The sequence below is a fragment of the Haliotis cracherodii genome, unplaced genomic scaffold, assembly GCF_022045235.1.
Source record: "Haliotis cracherodii isolate W230 unplaced genomic scaffold, xgHalCrac1.p SCAF_3, whole genome shotgun sequence".
In the NCBI taxonomy this organism is placed as follows: Eukaryota; Metazoa; Mollusca; class Gastropoda; order Lepetellida; family Haliotidae; genus Haliotis; species Haliotis cracherodii.
This window is the reverse complement of record NW_027266286.1, coordinates 69,248,477-69,273,280: the sequence shown is the minus strand read 5'-3', so window position 1 is coordinate 69,273,280 and position 24,804 is coordinate 69,248,477. Positions and strand designations below refer to the sequence as shown.

General features: G+C 39.2%; 2 protein-coding genes across 2 annotated transcripts; both read right to left on the bottom strand.

The window, feature by feature from the left end:
- Positions 1–683: 683 nt before the first annotated feature.
- On the bottom strand, positions 684–7,832 carry LOC139474495 (sialate O-acetylesterase-like). The gene is made up of 9 exons (XM_071257541.1): positions 7,766–7,832; positions 6,958–7,295; positions 6,260–6,398; positions 4,927–5,110; positions 4,174–4,283; positions 3,865–4,004; positions 3,280–3,434; positions 1,308–1,509; positions 684–986 (listed from the first exon to the last, which is right to left on the bottom strand). Exons 1-9 carry the CDS (start codon positions 7,812–7,814, stop codon positions 714–716), a joined length of 1,590 nt encoding a protein of 529 aa, XP_071113642.1. The 5' UTR covers positions 7,815–7,832; the 3' UTR covers positions 684–713.
- Positions 7,833–11,775: 3,943 nt separating this feature from the next.
- On the bottom strand, positions 11,776–20,741 carry LOC139475664 (sialate O-acetylesterase-like). The gene is made up of 10 exons (XM_071258852.1): positions 20,680–20,741; positions 19,518–19,851; positions 18,010–18,017; positions 17,182–17,234; positions 16,832–17,015; positions 15,507–15,616; positions 15,009–15,148; positions 14,622–14,776; positions 13,430–13,631; positions 11,776–12,048 (listed from the first exon to the last, which is right to left on the bottom strand). The coding sequence occupies exons 1-10, from the start codon at positions 20,739–20,741 to the stop codon at positions 11,776–11,778; spliced, it is 1,521 nt and encodes a 506-aa protein (XP_071114953.1).
- Positions 20,742–24,804: the final 4,063 nt, after the last annotated feature.

The following is a 24,804-nucleotide window of genomic DNA, read 5'->3' as shown; positions in this document are numbered from 1 at the left end:
AATTGGGCCTTGGCACAAATACAGCGTATCAAAGGTTTTATGTCTTTTTACACGTAAAAGTGTGTAAAAATATGAACAAAACAGACTATTGTGAAACTGAGCATAACCAGGTATTAGTAGATCAAGGTGAATGTCCATGACCTATGACACCTTGACGACAGGTGAAAACAGGTGCTTGAAACCCACGTGCATGTGATTTTTCAGTGGGTAGTGATTTGTGAGTGGCATTGTGGGATAGTGAATCATCGTCAAAATATCAGAACGTAAAAGTAACATATTCCCTTCTCAAACATTAACTTACATGTTATTATTATGTACATAAACAAAGCCGTTATTTCTATTGTTGTTTTGATAACTTTTTTTCCAGGCTAATTTGCATAATGCCTATAGCCTGTTTCTGCCATGTCAATTTGGACTTTTCCAGTTGTTTTGTTATTTCGTATTTACATCTACGTAATGCTTTTTATCGATTATTAAATCCAGCAAAACAGGTTTTTTCATTTCCATGAGTACTTTAAGACACATGAGAACCTAGTTGCATCTACAGTATGATGGAGTGTATGAAGGGTGGCACAGGAGTTCCGCTGAGTTTGTTGTACATTTGATAATAACCCTCGAAACACGAATTATTATGCACCATTTCATTATCATTGCACAACATATTCGCATACGAATATTATCAATATACGTCACAAAATACATTGTAGATCCTTCTACAGGGTGACAAAGTGTATGAAGGGCGGTGCAGGACTTCCGCTAAGTTTGTTATACACGGCACACTTCTTCATATCACATGGGGATTCCAACCACTCGTAGCGGATACCACCAAGGTAGGGGTTGCTTGAGGTACACGCACTGTGGTACTCAATTGTGACAGACGTTGAGTCTGAAGCTGTGATTGGAGCATCCTTCCACTGGGTAGAAGGGGAGGCGAATGGACAGAAGTCCCTTGTGTCAGATATATCTTTTCTCGAGACACAACACACCTGTACAGAAGAAGTTATTAATGTACTACAATAAATATAGATACGTGTCAAGAGCTTCCATTTGATGGAAACATTCATGATATGTTAGCCCGCGTTATCTGATGTTGGGTTTCCAATTTGGATCACATGCCCACTGCAACAGGAAATATGCATGGTAGATTTGCCTTTTGGGTTGATATTGATGATGTATGTACATATATGTGCTCACAGGATAAAATAACATAATACTATTGTACAAAGATAATTCATAAATGTGCATACATTTATATATTTAATTTCCATTTGTATAATTTAGATTATGAAAGAACGAAATTGGCACACCTCAAATCCATTGTTTGTTCTCATTTCGATGGTAGCATTAGCGTCAGTATAAGAAAATGTTACAGTTTTCTTATTCAGCACTTCTGTAAACCCTGACGGGAAAGGTCCTCGTTGGTTTAGCATGTCAGTTCTGTTGTAAGCCACGATCATGGCCTCTATGTACAATCTCTCTGCAATGTCCTGCTTATCTCTTGGATGGATGCTGCAAGTAGACAAACCATATACTTTCATTTGTAATGATGATTTAATCACCTTGTCATAATTATTGATCTTTAGTTTGTAAACGAAGTTCGTTTAAATGTTAAACAATAGTAATAGTTCTTTATCTGAATCGTGGCAAGGTAGAAGAGGGAGGATCGGTCAGTTTACGTGAGGGAGGAGTTATTGACCATCTAGTGGAAGGTCGGGCCAAAACGTAGTAAGGGATGCAGGTTAGATACAAAGAGTGCACATATCAAAGACATTTGTGTAGAATACAAATGTAGGCTTAAGAGAATCTGGAGTTCAGAGCTGAACGCCCGCAATAAAGTCAAAGCCACAAATACTTATTGTGTCCTCTAATTCTTTTGGTGTTGTTGCTTTGACAAAACAAGAAATTCAGGGCATTGACACCCTCACACGAATATCATGTAAGACAATAGATCCCCTCACCCTCGCTCTTCCCTGTTTTGATACAGAGGTCCATCCATGGTACGAACCAGAATATGTAGAGGGCGTCATGGAAAATGATAAATACAAAATATCGATACAGACCTTTCCAGGCCAACGAACCCGATCTTGTCCTTTTTGATAAATCCAATGAAATCAATTATGTTATTGAATTTTCTGTTCCCCTTTGACATTAATGTGATTGACAAGATTTAGAAAAAACATGACGGATATGCGGACCTCGCTCTCGAAATGTCACGTCTGCATCCAAAGTACCAAGTTGTCCGACTCTCCATTGTTCTCGGTGCCTTAGATTTGGTACCTCCCAATCTGTTGACTGACATTGGGGGGGGGGGTACCAGGGTTTGCTGCCAGGAATACAACCCTTCTGACAATCAGGGTAATGCAGGAGACTGCAGCGTTGGGGAGACTTCACATTCTCCGAAAAGTTCTGTGTGGGTTTGACAAGGCAGCGCGTCAAGGGAGAAGTCCCCCTCGCTCGCTGGACTGCGTGTAGAAGGAGTAAGGGCCCTGGGCTGATGATGAGCGTAACCAGCCCCACTGTGCCAAACCCTCTTTGCTGTATTTTATTTTAATCTGTACATAATAATACACACATTTTGGGCACACGCTCATAAGTGCTAGTTGTAACACATTTTGGACGCTGAACCCTGTTACATGTAAACGTCCATGAAATATATTGTGAAGAGTTAAGTGACATCCTTATGTGCCAGTTTGTCAGGCAATCTAAAATCTAAAACATCAACACAAGAGTGAATTCATTGGGCGTGAAAGGCAACACAGCTGTTAAAAGTACATCATGAAATCAGTAATGACACCCGGGTTTTGCGAAAACTGACATTATTTTCTGTACATATACGTGCATTCAACATAAACGATAGGTGGCCCTGGATTGTATTGATTAAATAATGTGTACTCATTTTTATCATGATGCTATATTTGTGATGCTATAACATGTTTGTATTTCAGGTTGCAAAATCATTTGAGCAATGTGCCTTGGTCAATATTGGACAGATGAAATAATGTCCATTTCTCACAGCAATATACCTTATTCAGATCAGGCTGTTTTTCGAAAGAGTGTACAATGTATATGGGTAGGAAAATGCTGCTAAATACCTGCTATGAACAATCTAAGTCCCCAGATAATCAATATGAGAACATGAGGTAGTTATTTAGAATTTTGTAAATATTTAAATGATTTTTAGTGTTAATTTTCGACATCTGTGTTATGCCACGAATCCATTATTGATGATGCCCCATGGTTTTTTATTGACAGTAAGACTTTTAAATTTCCACGATGTACCTTCCAAATGGTGACTTGAAGTCCGGCAGGTCCATGGCCACCGCCATGAAGGTGTTCTTCATCCTGTCGTTTGGGGCGTAGCCGTAGTCAGCTGTCTGGTGCCATCTCATAGTACTCCAATCAGAAGCAATCCTTCCCTTTCTGAATCCAGCCAGCTGAAAAAGTATGATGTTAAAGAAAGTGTCACAGTCTGTTTAAAAGGAAATGCACCACACATGTCCAATGAACTACAAGTTACTTGACCTAATGTGTTTCCATCTTGACAAGGTTATTTTGATAACAGGGCTATTGAAGTTTATATCCAACATACACACTGTGTTTACCCTTTGTTTGTTTGTTGTTTAACGCCGCATTCAGCAATATGCCAGCTATATGACGGCGGTGTGTAAATAATCGAGTCGGGACCAGACAGTCCAGTGATTGACATCATGAGATGAAGACGTTTCAATGGTCTATTTCATTTCTAGTTCTGGTTGGTAAGTCAGTGGAAGGGAATTGGTTATTTGACTATTATCAATCAGCATCGATATACCTGAAGCTTTGTGACGTGTTTTTAATAATATTTTTATCAGTAACTATATTTACCTGTACAAATCCAAAGGGGAACACATCTGACGTTTGTCCACCAGACGCATCTGAAAACTTTCGCCTCCAATCATCTATCATTGCTTGGAATGTGCAGTTGTAACTGTCTAGTCTTTGTTGAGGCCAAGTATTTGATTCACCTGTGAAAGTTCCATTTAAATGGAGACGCTTCAGGTTGAAACAATGTTTATAGATGTAGAGATTGATCATGCAAAATGGTTTCAGATTCGATCACTATGTAAATATTTCAAATATCTAAAGTAAAATTGGTCCATTTACACATCCATTAAGTTTCATGCTTGAACTAACCTTGATACCAGATAGCGCCATATATCGTCATGTTCAGAAGAGGATACACCATTGCATTCCAAAGACTGGAATATGTTGAGGGGTCGACTGTACCATTCTTGTATTTGATCCTGTGGAGTACCACATAATTCAGCCACAGTGTTGAAGTTCACTTGACCAAGGTAAACGACAGAGATCGAGTCTAATGTAACGTTATTGGAAAACATTATTAAAATGAAAGGTTTCCTCCAGATACTCCAGCAAGATCAACGACGATAAATATGCAGCAATATCACATGGTCCTATGTGTCGTATACGAGTCTACATGTACAGTCAATGTACCATAATTGTGTTTTACATTTTTTGTTTCCTTATGTTTTTAGATGCCCGTGACCAAGAAGAGTATATACCACATCATTACGATCTTAACAGTATTGTACAGAATGTATAAATATGGAAATTGCTTTTTATTCCAGAAAATTATTACATACAAAATAACGTCTGATAGGCCTTCAACTCAACCGACGTAAGTTGATTGCATTTTAAAATTATCTTGTCTAGGTAATAACATGTTCCAAATAAACGGTTATCTGATACTTGTTGACATAATAAAATCAGCAGACAATTTCTCACTTTTGACCAACAAAATAAATTTGTTTGTAAATATAATGGTTAAAGTGGAATGATCACATTCCAGTCATGATATAACATAAATATCTAGATAGAATGTGTTTTCATCAAAACACTTTGTTCTAAAATGCATTTCATACTCACGCAGGTATCTCATTTTTGCTGAGGCATTTGTCGAGGGCGTCTGGAGACGACCAGGCTTCATCAAGAGTCCCTCCATATGACGTTGCTACCAGCCCAATGGGGTACTTCAGAGTTGAATAAAGATGTTTTCCATACATAAAACACAGTGCGGAGAAATACTGCCACGTTTTCCCGCCTACTGTTTCTAAAGAAAACCAGTAACACAATGTTGAGGATACACAATATTGCATTATTATTATCATGATGTAATCTTGTGTGGTGCGGTTGTCTTCGTCTTATGTAAGGCGATATCAAACTCAGTCAGTGGAATCAGATCATTGTAAGATAGAGATGTTATTAACCATAGGGTTAGAAATAATCGAGTTAATAAAAATCGTATGTGCACCAGTGCAAATATCCTTTCACGCGCACCAGCGTATTGATTACGTTATTAAGGAATATCGGGTAGTGATATAATTACACTAGAAGGTCGGTCTCGTTGAGTTTACGGAACTCGCTCTCACTCGGGAAATACAATGATTCTGGCACTCCTTTCGTAAAATCAATATAACGCACATGGTAGTATAATAATCGCTACACATTGTACAAGACCAATACACATGTATGTATGGGCATGGCTTGTGCAATAGTGACCATCTGGAAACAAAATGTGAGTGCTATTCGAATTCAGACAAGACAAGCAATGTTCACCAAACATTATTCAGGCATTTGATGCTTAATCGGAACTATACATGTATGTTGTGCTTATATCGAGTGACCACAGATCTGCACTAAAATGTTCAGTAATGTGTCTTGAAAAGGTCACACTTTCGTTCGTTATAGCTCCAGTCAGTCATGATAAAATGGACATAAACCTTTTGTTTATATATGCACAATTATACCTGTTATATTGCCTTACTAAACGGATGTGAACATTGCTTTCCGTGACCGAAACTGATGTGAATCTTCATTTATTCTGAAGTTTGTTTCAACTGGGCAATACTACTAATGTGTATTTTATCAAATAAGTTATTGATAAAACATAGTGTATTCAAACACACAGTATCTATATTTTATATTTGCTTTGTTTGCCTAATACAAAGATGCAATAATAAAAACACCGCAAGAAATCAGAAAGTTGAGACAGGTGTAAGGTTAATACACAAGCTTCGTATCGATATGAACACGAAAGTTGTATTAAGCAATACAGAAAGTTTCATTATCATATATCATATCATAATTTTAGGAATCAAAGTCATATTTAATACGTTACTGCTTTTGCAGAATGAACAAGCCTTTGATTTGAAGCTAAGGCCATATTTTTCCGAATGCATCTTTTAAAAGGTCGACTAACCTCTCGAAGAAACGACCCAGCCGTGATGCAGTTCTAAAAAGTCTGCTTCCGGTTTGATAGACGTTGTTTGCATAGGTGTGAACAGACGAATGTTTGGATAATTGTCTGCATCGTTAATCTCCGCAGCTGAATTGTTCGCCTGGAAGTATAACATGTTACAGAACGGGAATCGAGCAACTGTAAAAAATTCCTGAAATATTTTAAAGCTGTGGAGATGCCCATTCATCTGACTAGAACGCTACCAATGCAGAACAATCTGCCAAAATAAGAAACCTTGTCTTTGGATTTCTATTGAAGGTTAACGTCTCAAATGAATTTTAATAAGAAAAAAATAGTCTTTAAAGCAACCGATGCTTTAAAGCAGTGAGAGCAAATGGTTCTTGGTCAATGAATTGACAATTGTACGGTTTTCAGATTATTAACATATAATGTCATACTACTGGACACAGAATGTATTTGATAAAGACTTTTTAAGGCATGTTGATGAGACACGCATGCCTATGGTTGTTTTATACTGTCACCCGGGTTTAAGAATATCAATGTAATCACATAGTTTGCATTTGTGTATTCACGTAAGCAGCATAAATGAGTGAAGTATGTTCAGGGTAGGTTTGTTGATTTGAGATACGAATCCATTGTTGTTGCAACAAGAAAACAGCTGAGGAAAGTTTGCTTATTTCAGTGTGAAGTAAACATACCATATTCATCGTGAATTGCATATTGCTCTGGCCAGAACACACCCACACGTCACCAAACAGGACATCGGACAGCGTTAGCTTCCCTTCTCTCGATGTAACTGTGATAGTGTATGGGCCACCAGCGTCCATGGGCGGAAGCTGCGCAGTCCACACAACAACACCAGGATCATTTCCTGACCTTGTGGCTGTCGTCACGGATCCCTTCCCAGGTACGTGGACGGTGACAGTCTCCCCCACAGTAGATGCAAACCCCCATATTGTAGACTTGTGTGGTGATTGTTGCAGCACCATATGGTCACCGTAGGAACTTGCAAATTTAAATGAGGAAGCCGCCTCACCTGATAAAGAAATCCAAACGTAAATATTACACACCTACCAACTGATAATGAAATCACAAATATACTATAACTGTAACTTCACACAACAGATACAGAAACATACATGTGTGGCAATATATTTCAATAACAGGTGTTTAATCCGTATTTTGATTCGTTAGTAAAGAGGAAATTTAAAAAGTTCATAGTTTTTCAACTCAAGGAGTAAAGAGTATAATAAGTGCAACTTTGAACAATATTTCTGCTTAACATATCAGGAAAGCCCATGCAAGCTCAGGCGCTTACCACTTGCCATGAGCAAGGCCATAGTTCTCACAAACCAAGGACTATTATCAGGGCGAATCATGGACCCGAAAGCCAAATGATCCTGGCATGTCTAACAGAAAGAATGAGGCAAACTCGTACTGACAATTTACAGAATATGTACGATTGATTGACGTCTTTCAACAGAAGCTTTAATGAATACAACTAACCTCCAAATGTGAAAAACGAAATATAAATCACCGACAGTAAGGTGAACATGTCTTGTGTCTTCCTCGTCACCCCACTTCGTTTCAGGAATGTCTTATCATCATTCAGCAGTTGTTTCTCACAGTCAAACACTGATTAGCCAACATGAGAAGGTTGACCATGACACTCTCATGTCCTTAAACTTGCTTAATCACTGGCACCTTTATTGCTTCAGCGGTGATAATCTTTTCAGGCGAGAAGAAGCAGTTCTGCAGTTAGGTCTACACTTGGTCAATGCCTTATAAGAGTTAAGGGCTATATATCCACCTGTCTTACTGTGAGGTTTTACCTTTACCTGTTGCAGTCCAAAAGATCCACTGTTGACAATGTTTGTCCCAGACTAAAATGGATGGAAATCATCGTGTTGTTGATTGTTGTGCTTCCTTCGAGGCACTGTCTTGCTTGGTCAAGACTCATTTATATATACACATGTACACGCCCTCATCATTGAGCCCTCTGTATTTCAGCTTTAACAACATTCAAAAGTATATATCTGTCTACCTAAACAATTTAGGATGTATTGGTGCTTTCTGGATGAAACCTGGGTGTTTTGAAAAGTTTTTGGTCTCATATATATTACTTTGAGTAATGTGAGGTTTCAACATGTGTGGGTGCACTGGTGGCCCAGTAGCCTAAAGCGCCGCAATTCGCAGCGCAGAGTTGCGTCCCTTAGGAACGCCAGAAACCTGTGATAGTGAGTTCGAATCCCGGTTCGCCCGATTATGTTTCTCGTTTTTTAAGCACCATACCTGTGCTCATGGGATTCACCAAAGTGGTAAACGTCTGACACCTGTATCACTTTGTGCTTTCCTATCACATTAAGCTTACACGCCGTGATATAACTGGTATACTTATAAAAACAGCCGAAACCAAATTCACACACTCACTACAACATATGTATGAAGAGTATCGTCTCTTGGAAGACATAAATTCAAGTTACAGACTGGTTACTGCATCTGTTTTCAAGAAGCCATCGACATAATTTTAAAGGGTTAAAAAGAATTGCGATAATGGTGAAAACAATGAAAGGAGATGTGATTAAGTACCTGCACATAAAGGGCATGTCTCCAAAGGAAAGATACAAAACTAAAAGTGACAAAACCCCTGTCCTTATCATATAAAATACAAAAAAACCGATTCGATATAATAATCGTGTGTTTAAAAATCACTATCAAATAGGGATGATACTAGTTGTTCGCAAAAGGTATCCTGCCCCTCCAGTGACACCCCTCACAAAAACATGCAAAGGCTAGTCAATTGTTCACAGACAAAACAGGGGAACATTTGTTACAAGTCAGAATAGGAAGTTGCATTGGACATCATTATTGTCACTGATGCATCTAATTTAGAAACGTCATTATCCAAAACGTCACAAGCCTTATAACATATGTATCATATAATGCTTTTCTTAAATTCTATCGTTACAAACGGTTCCTAAACACTGCGAGGTGAGACTAATAGACGGCGTAAAACGGCCAGTGCTTATTCAGTTGGACAGGGACAAAAGACAATATAGTTTCAACTGAAACTTGTTTTTAGTCAGTGGTCTAACTACCATATAGGCAGACATATACTCTTCATGAACACCTTCCGCGGCAATCAACTACCGGCTGGAGTTACTGCCCTTTATTAAAGGGAAGCTACTCCAGTCGATGAGGCATCTACATGTAAACTGGTCCGCTCGGTCACTCGTCCTGGTGTCAAATCGGGCGAGCGCTGGAATCGAGTGAATGGGGTTTCGAGCTCGGTTAGAGTCGGCCTGGTCCCAACATTGTTATTTCGTTACTAAATATAATCAGATGTCCCACACACTGGCATAGAGATACAAAGGAAGGTAAACGTGCACTTTACCCGACACCCTCCGCCATTTTGGTCTCATTTGTCTGCCGCCCGCTAAATAAAGTAAGCAGTATTCGGGAACAAAAACCCAAGTTGCAGAGGTCTACAACTACAGTTTTTGGAACTGACACCAAGACCGCCCTCGTATAATGTCTTCGCAATTTTTTTGCTTCCAATGTTGCCTGTACACTTACAAAAGACCTCAGCTACACCCCTGACTTGGATTAATATTTTCACAAAGATGGCAACTATCTGAGATAAAAGCCTATGTATCATTAGTTAGTTGGTTGGTATCAACAGACTTCTATTACTTGTGTAATCAACGCAGGAACGTGTACATCCAACAGGTCAATATGGTTTCATGGATTCGTTAAAGTACAGGTGTATAAGAAAAACAAAAATTTCGAACTGTGCCTGAATGTTGTTTATGAAGGAACTAAATAAACAAAATGCAACCATAACAGTTGTCTGTTCTTGTGCTGACTGAAACCTGCTGTCTTGAATATAACGAATAGAGTAAGGAATGGGGTGCATTTGTTTTGTTCCTGTGCAAAACACGGAGGGCAACATATGGGAAATTAAGAAGTAGCTTGTTTAAAAATGGTGGGTTGTCGCCATTTATATCTTTTACTGAAGGGCTTATGTTCACGCCATGCATGTACATCTGTTACATATGATTCCTTAAGAAAACTCTTCATTACTTGATTCATGGGGCTTTCGTTACAAAACGCGGTGCCTATAGACCCAGTTACATATCAATCCTCAGAGTTTCAGTTTAGTTGGTCACAAAATGAAAGCAAAGCAACAATATTTGAAATGCTTGACTTCCTCATTGATAACATCTATTTAAAATTTGGGGGTAAAACATTTCGACAAAAAGTAGGCATCCCCATGGGCATCAATCGTGCTCCAATTCTTCTTGATCTGATTCTTTATGCATATGTTTCGGAATTTCTGCTCGCATTGGTAAAGTCAGTCCACGGCAATTGGTTTATCTTATGCTTTAGGTACGTGCCTGATCTGATATCGTATAAAACGGTCAAATAGCCAAGTTGCTTCCACTGGTTCACCCACCTGAACTAGAAATAAAGGATTCTAGTTAGTCCGCCTGCCTGTTTCATAATTAGATCTATGCATACAGATTTAGAGTGACAAAACACTCTCCACAAGACTGCATGATAAGAGGGGTGACTCTTATGTCGATATAGAATAATATTTTCCAGATTAAATATTATTCAAGTAGCTCCAGCCTTTGGTGTCTAGGGGGCACGGGTGGCCCAGTCGTCTAAGGCGCCGCGATTCGCTGTGCAGAGTTGCGTCCCTTGGGCACGCCAGAAACCTATGATAGTGGGTTCGAATCCCGGTTCGCCCCAATTATGTTTCTAGGTTTGTCAGCACCATATCCGTGCTCGTGGGTTTCACCGAAGTGGTAAACGTCTAAAACCTGCATCACTTCAGGCTTTCCTCCCACATTAAGCTGACACGCCGCGATATGACTGGAATACTGTTAAAAGCGGCGTTAAACCCAACTCACTCACTCACTCACTTTGGTGTCTAAAACTTTTGAGGTACAAGATTTCAACACGCTTCATACGACTCTCGCTCAAACGTTGTTTAATACAACATTCAAGACCTAAGTAAGCCTTTCAGAAAGTTAAATGGTATAGACATCTGGACATTTTCAAATTTGACGCATCAGTGACAGAAATGTCGGATACAATCCCCTACTTTGACTTGTACCATTTCTTCCTGTGTTGACTTGCTTTTTCATGTGTTTCTGACGGCTGCCAACGGTTTGGCAGGATACGCCCACCTTTTCGCGAACACCTGGTGTCATCACTATTAAATAGTGATTCATAAGCACGTGTTCATGATATAGTTGGAATCGTACAACCGACTCTCCTTTTATTTCTTTTAAATAGTGAAACGGTTTTGTCGTTTTTAATTTGTCATGTATAAAGTAGTATTGTTTTGGTGAGACTTAAGACGAGGATGCTCAATATAATATAGGTGAACCAGCCGTGCATGTCACACATTTGATAATAAGTAACTGAAAGACGAATTAGCCTGTTCCATTTTATTAACATTGCACAGTTCGCATGCGAACATTATCGATATACCTTTGTAGATCCATCTATAGGGTGACAAAGTGTATGAAGGGCGGTGCAGGACTTCCGCTAAGTCTGTTATACACGGCACACTTCTTCACATCACATGGCGATTCCTTCCACTCATAGCGGATACCACCAAGGTAGGGGTTGCTTGAGCTACATGCACTGTGGTAGTCGATTGTTACAGACGTTGAGTCTGAATGTGTGATTGGAACAGCATTCCACAGCTTAGAAGGGTAGGTCATTGGACAAAAGTTCCTGGTATCAGATATATCCTTCCTCGGGACACAACACACCTGCACAGAAGTAAACAATGTGCTGTAGATCAGTGCATGTTGAAAAAGGTTTAATTCGATCGGAATGATAAATATTATGATACATGATTACTAAGGAGATGATTGATATCTTAAAGTTGAAATGATACATGATTTTATCACGATATCTGATACAAATTCCACTCCTAATGATGTACAGCTTTGAGATGACATCAATTAATATGAACTGCTTATAATCGTTTATTTTGATATTTCTACCCCGATGAACATTTCAAAGTTGACACGGCAGCAAAATTGAGCATCATGTCATGTTTGAACATTCCACGACCACTCCTGCATGTATCGTTATGCACTTTCAGTTCTTTTATCTATGTGTTTTGGCACATAAAAAACGATCTTTGACCTTTACGTTGCCTTGTTTGTATGATATAACTGCATGTTTTACTTTGAGAGTTTTGTGTGTATGGTGTCTCTAAACGTGCTCAGATAATTCGGATTCGATTTGGCATCCGATTCCATGACCACCCATTTTGGAAATAAATATACACCCGTGTTTCAGCTACGTCCACATGTATCATTATGACATGTATAGTTATTTCTCTGACTTAGTAAGCTGGTTCATCTGGTTTTACCGAATTATCAATTTCTCTGTCTTCACTGGGTTTGTGAAACTGCAATAGTTTGTATATGATCTCGGCTCTAAAATCTGCCCACAGATGTCACATTTCACAACTTCAACCTTGAATTTATGACGGCTGCAAATAGTCATGATCAATATGTTAGTTTGCACAGTCACTTGTGAATGTACCGTGTCATTCAGAGAAAACGATTTGAAGATGTATGTTTAGTGAAGGCATAATTCGTTTGCATATTCTTCTTTACCCTTGTATTTCCTTTCCACCAGGTACAGAGCCTTGATACTATTTGACCAATGTCCCACATGAGTGGATTACGATGACAGACAAGCAGGCAAGTCACCGCACCTGATCACCTTTCCGAATTAGTCCTCTATAAAAACATACAATAGAGTCCTTGGTCCTATTCTGACCGGGTCATCCCGGGGTTTAATAAGCTCTACTGGAACCTTCTGAGGTATCTTCTTTGGGGCATTTTAAGGAGTTACGATAATGCTATCTTTGTTTCTTGTTCAATGCTGCAATCGGGAAAATTCCAGTTATATGACGGGGGCCTGTTAATAATCAAGTCTGGAGAAGACAAACCAGTGATTACGATAAATTATCCTCGCCTTCGTAATACAATGGCACGCAGTAATGAATTTGTGATAGTTATCTTTTCCTGTTACTGTGTTTTAATGAATATGTCATTTGTTGTTGCGTTATGGCTGAAGTATTGACGATGGAACGATACATGTTAACTCACTTAAAAGGAGAAACTGACGTACCTCAAATCCATTGTTATTTCTCTTTTCAATGGTTGTCTTTGTGTTTGCATATGAAAATTGTACTGTTTTCCTGTCCACCACTTCAGTAAATCCCGTTGGGAAAGGTCCTCGTCGGTTCAGCATGTCAGTTCTCTTGTAAGCCACTATCATGGCCTCGATGTACAGTCTTTCTGCGATGTCTGCCTTGTCTCTTGGATGGATGCTGCAAACAAACCATGCAATTGTAACTGTAATCCTCCTATATATACTGTTAAAGGACTTCCGTATAAGGTTTTGGTGGACGGTTGAGTAGCCTAGTGGTGAAAGCGTTCGCTCGTCACGCCGAAAGCCTGGGTTCGATTCCCCACATGGGTACGATGTATGAGCCCATTTCTTGTATCCCCTGCCGTGATATTGCTGCGATTATGCTAAAAGCTGCGTAAAATCACTCACTCACTATAAGCTTTTCACAATGAAAATATATACTTACATGACTCAATTAAGTAACTTGTTGAAGATTTGTTCTCGGTTTACAAACCATGAATGTGAACACTATAATTTACTTGTATTGGTTTGCACGGGGCTCAGAGAAACCAAATCTTTGGCAACAAATGATATGAAAATGGGACATAAAATAACCGATAAAAGTCGAAGTCGGCAAGTGTATTGTACATCAAAGTGTTTAAAGATTTGATAATCTGTTATTATGCCTTACTCATGATTGGTGGAACTAATCTTAGTGGAGAGGTTTGTTTGACACCAATGTATAATTTCGCCGTAATCATATTTCCTGTCCCTGATGCAGCACTCATTGGTGTAATTTAGACAATATCCCAGAGACAGATAATTTCCAGAAGACATTTCATCATGTAATATAAATCTAGGCAGGTGTCGGGATCGATGATATGGCTCTTTCGATACATACTTCTTTTGACCATGTACTTAGATAACTGATCAAAACTGGTTCAATTCATGTTCCATGTCTTCACAGTCATGTGACAAAATAGTGCATGCAATCTTAATAGTTCACTATTCGTCACTAGTTTCTCGTTTGTGCAAATGCAAGTTGTCACATAGCGAATTATTACAAATGTAAACTGCCACATAACACTTCCATATGATAGTAATTTCGTATTGCAATTAAACAATCAAAAACAAAATGCTTTATGAGATAACTGTTATTGACTATTGTATTTTTGGGATGATCATTTACCTTCCATGTGGTGATTTGTAATCCGGCAGATCCATGGCCACCGCCATGAAGGTGTTCTTCATCCTGTCGTTAGGGACGTAGCCATAGTCAGCTGTCTGGTGCCACCTCAAAATACCCCATCCAGAATTGACATTCCAGTGTCTGAACGGAGCTAACTGGAGATATGATATATAATCATGATGTGTTGAAATGTATAAGTAACTGTTTCAAGAGGCAACCCGATGACATATTTAATTTGTTGAAATGTATAAGATATTTGTAAATGTCAACGTATTCCATATAATAAAGAACACATGATGATATCGATATTAAAACTAAAAGACATTGTTTTTTTCAGTTGATACACTTTCATTTCCGATATTGTAGTCTTGATATGTTTTTGTTTACCTGTACGAATCCAAAGGGAAACATATTGGACGTTTGGCCGCCGGAAGCATCTGAAAACTGTTTTCTCCAATCATCTATCAGAGCTGGGAATGTGCATTTATATCTGTCAAGTCCATTTTTAGGATCGCTGTTTGATTCACCTGTGAAATATTGAAATAATGTCCGAACAGATACCCATAAGAGTAGTGCGATGATTTCGGTGTTGTTTAGTCAATATATTTGGACAACCCTGTCCGCATGTTACATATCTAATGTACTCAGCAACTATTCTGACGTATAATACCTACAGGGGATGTCCTTAGCATACTTCCATTTAAATTACATATGTATAATATGTTGTATGTGCAACCTTATACATACTCCTTTATACGTTGTTGGTATTATTTAACACATGCACAGACACACGATTCGCTAGTCAACGCGCACGCACGCACGCACGCACTGCACTAGTCCATCCCTATGAAGCTTTTGATGTTGTTGCAACTTTCTAAATCTAACCTTGATACCAGATAACGCCGTATATGGTTGTGTGCAACAGAGGATGCACCATTGCATTCCAAAGACTGGAAAACGTGTCATGGTCCACAGCACCATTCTTGTACTTGGGCCTGTGAAGGCGTGGGATATGGTGCATCATTATCACGTTGACACAAACCGGTTCTACATCTAATTGTCCCCAGAAGTAAGTGAACATTATATAAGTAGTACCTTGATATGTGCAGCTTGATCTTTTAGTTCTGCTGAGTTAAGACAGACGGGTGTTTGTTTTGTCGATGAATCCTGCTCTCTGCAATATTTCAGCTTTATGACAAGAGCTAGAGATGTTTATCATGTTTGCAAATGTCAAGATTTACCATTTTGATCCAAGTATGGGCATGATGCTGACAAGAAAAGAATCAGAACAGGGTTAAATGCTGGATTCAAACCTAATATCATCGGAAGTTGACATAACAACGGGGCGCATTTTGGGATAGACAAAAATTATTTCAAACACCGAGGGTTTTACATCAATCAAGGAACAGAATCAGAATGAGACTCTCGTTGGCCTGTTTGTTGTTAAACGCCGCATTTGGCAACATACTAGATGGAAGCGGCATGTAAATAATTCCTACTAGGAGTAACAATGCACGCCGCAAGGGTACAGTGACAATCCACCAAGTCACCGAGCCTGACCAGACAAGGAATTAATCCTAACCCGGATTCCCAACAGGGAAAGAAACAAAATAACCAGTTCGGATGGCATACATAACTAAAAATGCATATTTGGAGATACCGTTGATACTTGGATACAAACTGGTGTCGTTTGTGTTCCCTTTAAATTAATTTTCTGATATCAGCTGTGTGCTTTCACCTTATTCGGCGACAATGACTTTCTAATTGTAAGTCGAACACGGGTTTTAAGAAGTTTAACATTAAAGCAAACAATGTTACGAGTTAGGCATAGTTCACCGCGTTTGTTACATTGTATATATTAACATATAGCTTTAAGATGCTATCTTATTTTATTTTATTTACTTTTTAAAAGTTTATTATCTTTCTCTTTCTCCAGTCACATCATAATCTATGATTGATACAACCATGTATCACCACATAATGGTAAAAGCAGTTTTACACATCATTTAAAATGATGTGAAAAAAATATCACTATGTTTTAGTCTAGTGAAAAGAAAGCATTCGCACTTTAATGACTGGTCATAATATCTTACATCTTACATCGATCTACAGTCTTTGAACCAATCATACTAATTGGAAATAAATTTGACGAATATTGTTGTGTGACCACAATTAAGTTTTGCCTGTAAATGAAACGTTTTCATAGTCACGCAGGTATCTCGTGTTTACTGAGACATTTTGCTAGGGCATCTGGGGAGGACCAGGCTTCATCCATGGTTCCTCCGTCTGCAGTTGATATCAACCCAATAGGGTACTTCAGTGTGTTGTAGAGATGCTTGCCATACAGCCAACACAGTGCGGAGAAATGCACCCAGTCCTTGCCTCCAACCGAGTCTTAAATTCCAGACAAAATATCCAAAATGAGTGATTCCAATCGATTGGTGTTGCAGAAGGAGGACATCATCAAATCATTTTATATGCTTCTAGATAGCTTTATAATACAGTTATATAAACACTTTCGTTTTAATCACATTGACCATCATGTTCAGCCAAATTCTACTTGCTCTTGCAAACATGTCATACAAATTCAGATGGTTGTCTCTGTATGCAAAGCTAAAGAAATACGAAGAATGGCATGTACCAAAATTATCATATTACAGTGAACTTGTGAACAGTGAACATGATACTTTGTTGAATGTCTGATCTTGACAGTGAATATTTCTAATATCAAGCAATTTGCATGGCTTGTCATACCTCAGTATTCAAATAATATAACCACTACGAGCATATTTGAAAAGCTTTCAGAAAAACGCCTTTTACTTTACGAATGACCTTCACTGACAACCTTTCAGATCACGGCCCCACCCCAAGGGTGTGATGTACCTGATTTCACTGACATACGCTGAATCCTTCTTTAGTGATGGTTTAGACGAATATTTCTACATGTCATCACCTCAAAGATCACCCTAACCCTTGGCATAATTGATCAATGTGGCAAAGAATATCATATGGCTGTAAAGGGCTCTCGACATATCCAATGATATCTAATGATTGTGAGTTCGAATCCCGGTTCGCCCAAATTATGTTTCCAGGTTTGTCAGCACCATACCGGTGCTCGTGGATTTCACCGGAGTGGTAAACGCCTGAGACCTGCATCACTTCGGGCTTTCCTCCCACATTAACCTGACACGCTGCGACACAACTGTAATACTGTTAAAAGCGGCGTTATACCCAACTCACTCACTCACTCCAGTGTGATACCACTACCTTTGCTTTGATGAAATGCATGCCAACAAACCAATATCAGATTTAAGTATCGTGCCTCTAACATAAAGACAAACCCAAGGGCATTTCTACTGTAATGACATCACTTCAAGCCAAAGACAACCTCCCGCTCTGAAAAACACATACACAAAGCAGTAATATTTTAAACCAGCTCTTAAACCTCAATAAGAAGTAGATACACACACAACCGGCGAAGGATATCAATCCTGCTTGGGAAATCACATTCATATGCATTGAATGTCACATGCCCCATTCCTCAAACTACCTTCATATGAATTAGCGCAGCCCCGGTTTGGGAAATACATGTCTAATGTATGTCGACTTTTAAACAGAAAGTGTCATACCTCTGGCTGCTAAGAAACACACTTCAGGTTTAATGTTTTCACTTCCGGTTAGGGTAAATACGTCACATACAGTGCGACATTCACATAGAAGGTTTCCTTATTCTCATTATATTTACAGGCATTCCCGGTTTAATGATTTCAGTTATTTAAAGGAAATTACATGTCATATTCGGTGCACCAGAATGTACCATGCCTCTAACAGCATTAAGAACAAAATATATGCACGTAAATTGTTAAAACAAATATTCAATGCAAGACAAGCTCTTAACAAAAAGTACCATGCCTTTTGCTGCAAGTTACATGCTCTTTCGGTTTAATGACTTCACTTCCGGTGTGGAAAACATCTTATATGCTCATATGAACAACAACTTTGACAGAAAGTTACATTCCTCCAGCTAAAGATAGCTCCAGCTGAGCCTTCCGTTGTCATAACCGTAACACCTTTTTTCAGCCAATCACATGCTTTATTATTTCGCAACAGTGATGTTTAAACTTAAAATCTGAAAATAAGCTAAACATTCAATAATATAACCATCACATATGCATGATATTAAAAGTATTTACAGCTAATACAATTTAGTGAAAAAATTGCGCACATACTGAAGGACTTTCACTGTGACCTTGACCTTATGCACAGACCACTCACGATGTTTTCCGATCTCAGCCCCGTCCGATGGAGCAGTGAGTAAGAGCGTATGTGTTGCTTTATGACGCATCAGCAATCTTGCAGCTATTCCTGGCGACCGATTCGGGGGTAGAATAGGTCTTCAGCAACACATGGTTGCCGTAAAAGGTGACTATGCTTGTCGTAAAAGGCGACTAACGGGATCGGGTGGTCAGGCTCGCTGACTTGGTTGATGCATGCCATCAATCCCAATTGCGTGGAGCGATGCTCATGATATCAATCACTGGATTGTCTGGTCCAGACTCGATTATTTACAGACCGCCGTCATATAGCTGGAATATTGCTGGGTGCGGTATAAACGACAAACCAACCAACCAACCAACCTGGCGACCGAAGGAAGACGTACCATCTTTTATTAACCTACAGTTAAATCGCCTCAGTTCTGTTTGAGACATTATATTTTCAGTCAGCTCTTTTTGTTCACAATGAACACGTTCCCTTCAGTGCCCGGAGACACAGTGTGGAGGTACATGTAAGCTTGTTAGCACAGAGCAAGGGTGATCATTACTATTGAATGTCTCTCCAACAAGGTAAGAACTGACGTAATGATTAGGTTGTTTAAATTGCGCTGACAAAACTCACCATGCTCATTGTGAATCCCATATTGCTCTGGCCAGAACACACCCACACGTCACCAAACAGGACATCGGAGAGAGTTAGCTTCCCTTCCCTCGATGTAACTGTAATAGTGTACGGTCCACCGGCGCTGATTGGCGGAAGCTGTGCATACCATACAACATCGCCGTTATCTCCGTGTCTTGTTGTTGTTGTCACTGATCCCTTCCCGGAAATGTGGACCGTGACAGTTTCACCCACATTTGATGCAAACCCCCAAATTGTTGATTTTTTGGGTGCTTGTTGCAATACCATATGGTTAGCGTAGGACTTCGAGAACCCGAACGTAGCTGCCTCCACTGATAACGAAATGGAAACATAAAATAATATGAATATGAAAATAACAAATAGCGTAACGGCACTGTAGCTCACCTGGATATGTCAACAGTATAATGAATAGAGAGAATTAACAAAAGCTATGAATATTCAATACTTACTGCATAAATACCGAATACAGCATAAAAAAACACGCCCAAAATCTGATGTCGTCAAAAGGAGTATCATGTAAGCAAAAGTTCAGCTTCCTTAATCTGGCCACTTCAGGTTATATTACAGAGCCAAACATTTAAGAGCATAGTCAAAACAAGGTCAAATTTAATATTATGCCACACACTACTATCTTAACACGTAACAAGTGCAACTGACCACCTACGTCCGCGTCCGGATTATAAGTCTTATGGTGACCGTTAGGGGCAGGTGAATGAACGGGTGGTCAGACTTCATGACGGTCACATAAGTGTCGTCGAACCATGACGGACAGTACTCATGACAAAAATTATGTATCTGGTCATGACTCGATTATTTACACATGTGCACTGTCTGTGTCGGTGAGCTAAATATTAGGAAAGGAATTGCAAGCATTTCAACATATACATTGAGTCCGTTTAATCTTAATCCACGTTTTGATGTATTTAGTAACTCATAACAGGGTTAAAGCTCAAAGACCGTGTACTCACTAGTAGTTAAGGAAATAAATGTCTTTTGTAAAACTTCTCGAAGCAACAAGCGTTAGAAGACGAAAACCATAGTAAGAACACAACATGTTAGTATTATAAAACCCTTTAACCAGTGATGTATGTTTGTAAACGAATTGCAGTATGGCGAAATCTGCGAAATATACAACTTTCCTTCAAAACTAACCAGCCAAATGAAAGTCACCGCTAGTAAGTTGAACATGACTAGGTGCCCCATTGTCACTGGGACTGTAGATGAATACCTCTACGTTTTGTAGTAAAAAATAGCTTATCGTCAAAAGAACAACAGGTGTTTCACAAGAAAGAAACGTTAGATAAAGCCACGAGTCGTTCTTCACCCCTGAACATAACGGAGTTGAGAAATGTAGTTCATGGACAGTATAGAAAACGGGTCGAACAAAATTTGTAATTTGTATTATGTTGTTTTTACGCTTATTTAATTGCATAAAGTGAATTTAGTGGATCTTAGACTGTCAGTTAGCCAAGGTCAGGCTGTATCACACCACCCTGTACATAATTCAATTTGCAATAGAAACACCACTTTCGAATTTAAAAATATGAAAACCCTCTGGAGAAGATCTAATCTTATTAAAAGAAGCAATCAGCAAAGTCCAAGATCCTAGCGCCGCGGTCCAATCCAGTCGCCTCTTACAACCATTGATGGGCAGCTGAAAGCGACAAAATCCATTTCCATATCAAATTGAAATATCTGCATAAAGCAGAGTCGATTGTACGATTCCGACTATATAGCATGTGTTTATAAATCACTATAAATAGTTATGATACCAGGCGTTCGCGTAAAGGTGAGCGTATCCTGCCCCATCGATGGCACCCGTCACAAACACATGCAAAGGCAAGTCAGTTATTCACCTTAAAAACCCACAGAAACATACGGTACAAGCCAGATTAGGGAATTGCATCGGACATCATGTTTGTCACTGATGCGTCAAATTAGGAAAGGCCCTCCACATGTCTACTATAAAACTTATTGAAAGCCTTACTGGGGCCTTGAATGTTGTAACCTTGATCAAACAACTTCTGAGCAAGAGTCGTATTGTTATAAGGTTAAAAATGCATCTCAGAAACTAATGATAATAAATAGAACCATTATAGCTGCAATGAGGAGTTGCATTAGATATAGTTCGTGACAGAACTTGTAGTTGGAAAGGAATCAATAGGAAAAGACATTTCACATTTATCACAAGTGTATTCTGGACATTTCACATTTATCATTGGATTGGTCTCTGGCTATCGTCTAGGAGTTAATGAAACAAATGGGGAATTACAAGGCATAATCCATTTGGAGCTTCGGAGCGAGTCACAAAATTAATAGAGAGATGAGCAATCTGGCACGTAGGCTTTTGGTAGTTTCCCGATGGCGACACACATGAGTTCATGGTCAGATCTAAACTTGTAACGAATCAAATGGAGGTATTGAGACATGTGACAAGGACAGGTCAGGCTCGAACACTATAAAATGATACCCTCAACATTAGGAGAGGGGAGCGCGGTTTGCAATCGATCGAGTCGAATCCCGATCGTTCTAAGTTTCCCCTAGCTAGTGACGAGCCTGGCCAGTCTGATCCTGTCCTGTATTGATAGGTGGGCTGAGAGTAAGTAAAGTGAGTATAAACTGGTGTTGCGTTTCTTTATTATGCGGGTGTGAATGCTGATAGAGACAATTTGGAGTAAGGGTCATTAGACCAATCACTCCTTGACGGAGCCGAGCCGTGGTGGACAAGGCGAGGGCAATGTCCTGGCTTAATTGACCACAAGGACCAGGATCGGCAATACATTTAGTAACTGTAGCAGGGTCGCACTGGACGCCCAAAAGCAGTTACGACAGTATGACGCTCTTTGAAATCTTGGTGGAAAAAGCATGCTCGATTGTATCTCTAAAGTTGTGAAATGTAAACACCAAAGGCTGGAGCTGCTGGAATATTGCTCAACTTGAAGGGAAAGTTGACTATTGGAAAATTGGAAGTCATCCCTCTTGTCATACACTCTTGTGTTCGGAATCTTTATGCATATATCTAAATATGAAACAGATGAGGCGGTCTAACTCGTCTCTTTTATGTCTAGTTCAGGTTGCTAAATCAGTGGAAGGGAATTGGCTATTAAATTGTTAGATATCAGATATCAGATCATTCATACCTGAAGCTTAAGTTAAACCCCTTTACCAAATTACCTTGTTTTGACGTTGGCAATCCGAAGAAAAATTCCGATTCATATGAATAAAGAAACACATCTGCAAGAAGGGGAGCACAAATGGTGCCCAAAGAGATGCCTTCGTCTTGCATTAATGTCTTACTCCCAAATTTTACGTAGATGATCTATTCTAACTTGGGTCCCCAGGACGTGGAATTAACCCCGTCACTAGTTTCTATCTAGATGCTGTTGCGACAAGCCGGTCTTCCTCTGAAGCAAGTAGTGTAATGATAATGTTTTTTGACGAAAACATGTTTGCTTTCCCGATGGGGATTCCCGGTTAGAAATAATCCGCAGCAAGTTATGGTGTCGTATAAGGCAAGTTACTGGACCGTATGGCCAGGATGATTGACTTTGTTGATAGCGTTCCCTGACGGCTTGAATTGTTGCTCATGATATTAGTCACTGGATTGTCGGGTTGAGACTATTTAAAGGCCGCCGTCATATATCTGAGTTCCACATTACACAAGCAATATCTACTCACAGGAAAAAAAGTGTGACTAAAATAATAATTCTAGATTGAATGACTACTTCAGTGAGGTTATTTTGCCCGAGTATGTCGTACGTTACTGCAATTTTTGTCTGAGGTCTGACGTAAGTTATGAACAATAGAATATTTCTTTTTGGTCAAAAATTTAAGTATTCCAGTCACGGCTCTATATGGCCGATGTAAGAGTACATTTGACCTTAAACGTAGGCCAGGTTGACAACCTTGTTGTGTTGAATAATTACACAGTGAGTATTTATTTCAACGAGATAGTTTCTACTGTTTGTTATGTATGTTTGATATGTCCTGCTTTAAGAGTGTTCTTAGTTGGATGATAAATCAAATGGATGCTTATGTATAATTTCACAACATCGATAGGGTAAATAGCTTTCAAATCAAAAGCTCCGTGTATTCAAACTTAATATAACTAATTCACATAATTGGAAGGTATAGAAAGCATTGAATGAAGAGAGGGGATCCTTTGATTTAGTAATCAACCATAATGTCATTTGTACTCACACGCTACAGGGTTAACCTTTGTTGATATGATATGATATATGACATCCTTTTTGGTCATTCTATGCATATATTTTAAAGTGCGGATGATACCGATGACTTTTTTATAGCTACGTATAGTTGTGTACCAGATGCAGTTTGAGTTTTATTCGACTTTACATGAGGGTAGAGCAAGGACATTTATCATCCAAAACTGGCTCCCACAGGAGGTATCGCTTGGGTGAGATAAAGCGATATCTACTTTGTAGATATCGCTGCAAGGAAATTGCATCACAATGCTTTGCAGACCATTGTGACGTCATTGTTATCACAATCAAATGCCATCACTAATGGCTCTGCTACCGAAGCGGTCAGCAGTACTTTTTACACTTAGTGCCCCGTTACACAATCAAAAAACGTTGATACAAGACATGGTCATATCCATTTCGACCAAGTTTTTGACGGGACTTTGATGAAATAGAAACCGATCCTATTTCTCGTCAAATTTTGATAAAAGTTTGATGAAGTTGATTTAATTTAGCCAATCAGACTGCAAGGGACATACACTCCTTTTCAACCGGAAGTGCATAGAGTCAAGTCAAAATGAGTAAACTGTTTTGGACTGACGAGATGTTGGAAGAATTAATGGATTTGTTTCAACAACGAGCATCCATTCTCGGGACCAAATGTGCCTTGCCTACCCCGACGCCGCCTTCTCAACATGGCGGTACACAAGATACACATGACAACAGCGAACAATTCTTCGTCAGTAGCATCCACCTTGGCAAGATAATTTCCACCAAACCTTTGACGGCCTGTCAAAAACTTTGATGAGTGTAGTCAGTCCAACTTGGACCAAGAAAACTTGGTCAAAGTTTTCTTTGACCAAGTTTTTGATCAAAGCTTTTGATAGTGTATCGGGGGCTTAAGACACTGCTTATTACTGTCTACAAACTGCAAAAGTTGAAAGAATGATGTTGGATGATAAATAAAATGTCACTCTCGTGTGAGATTCTCTATATATCTCCTGATGGCTTCCAGGGGAGTAGGTCAGTCAACACTATCACGATAAGTTTATTTTCACAGTAAT

What these genes read in the sequence shown, in the direction of transcription:
- LOC139474495 (XM_071257541.1), bottom strand. Translation starts at nt 7,814, where the DNA reads ATGTTCACCTTACTGTCGGTGATTTATATTTCGTTTTTCACATTTGGA. An exon ending in TCCCCTTTGGATTTGTACAG is followed by an intron (nt 3,435 to 3,864) that starts GTAAATATAGTT and finishes ATACTTTTTCAG; the next exon opens with CTGGCTGGATTCAGAAAGGG. An exon ending in GAACAAACAATGGATTTGAG is followed by an intron (nt 987 to 1,307) that starts GTGTGCCAATTT and finishes TCTTCTGTACAG; the next exon opens with GTGTGTTGTGTCTCGAGAAA.
- LOC139475664 (XM_071258852.1), bottom strand. Translation starts at nt 20,741, where the DNA reads ATGGGGCACCTAGTCATGTTCAACTTACTAGCGGTGACTTTCATTTGG. An exon ending in AGTAAACACGAGATACCTGC is followed by an intron (nt 15,617 to 16,831) that starts GTGACTATGAAA and finishes ACGCCTTCACAG; the next exon opens with GCCCAAGTACAAGAATGGTG. An exon ending in TACAAATCACCACATGGAAG is followed by an intron (nt 13,632 to 14,621) that starts GTAAATGATCAT and finishes GTTTGTTTGCAG; the next exon opens with CATCCATCCAAGAGACAAGG.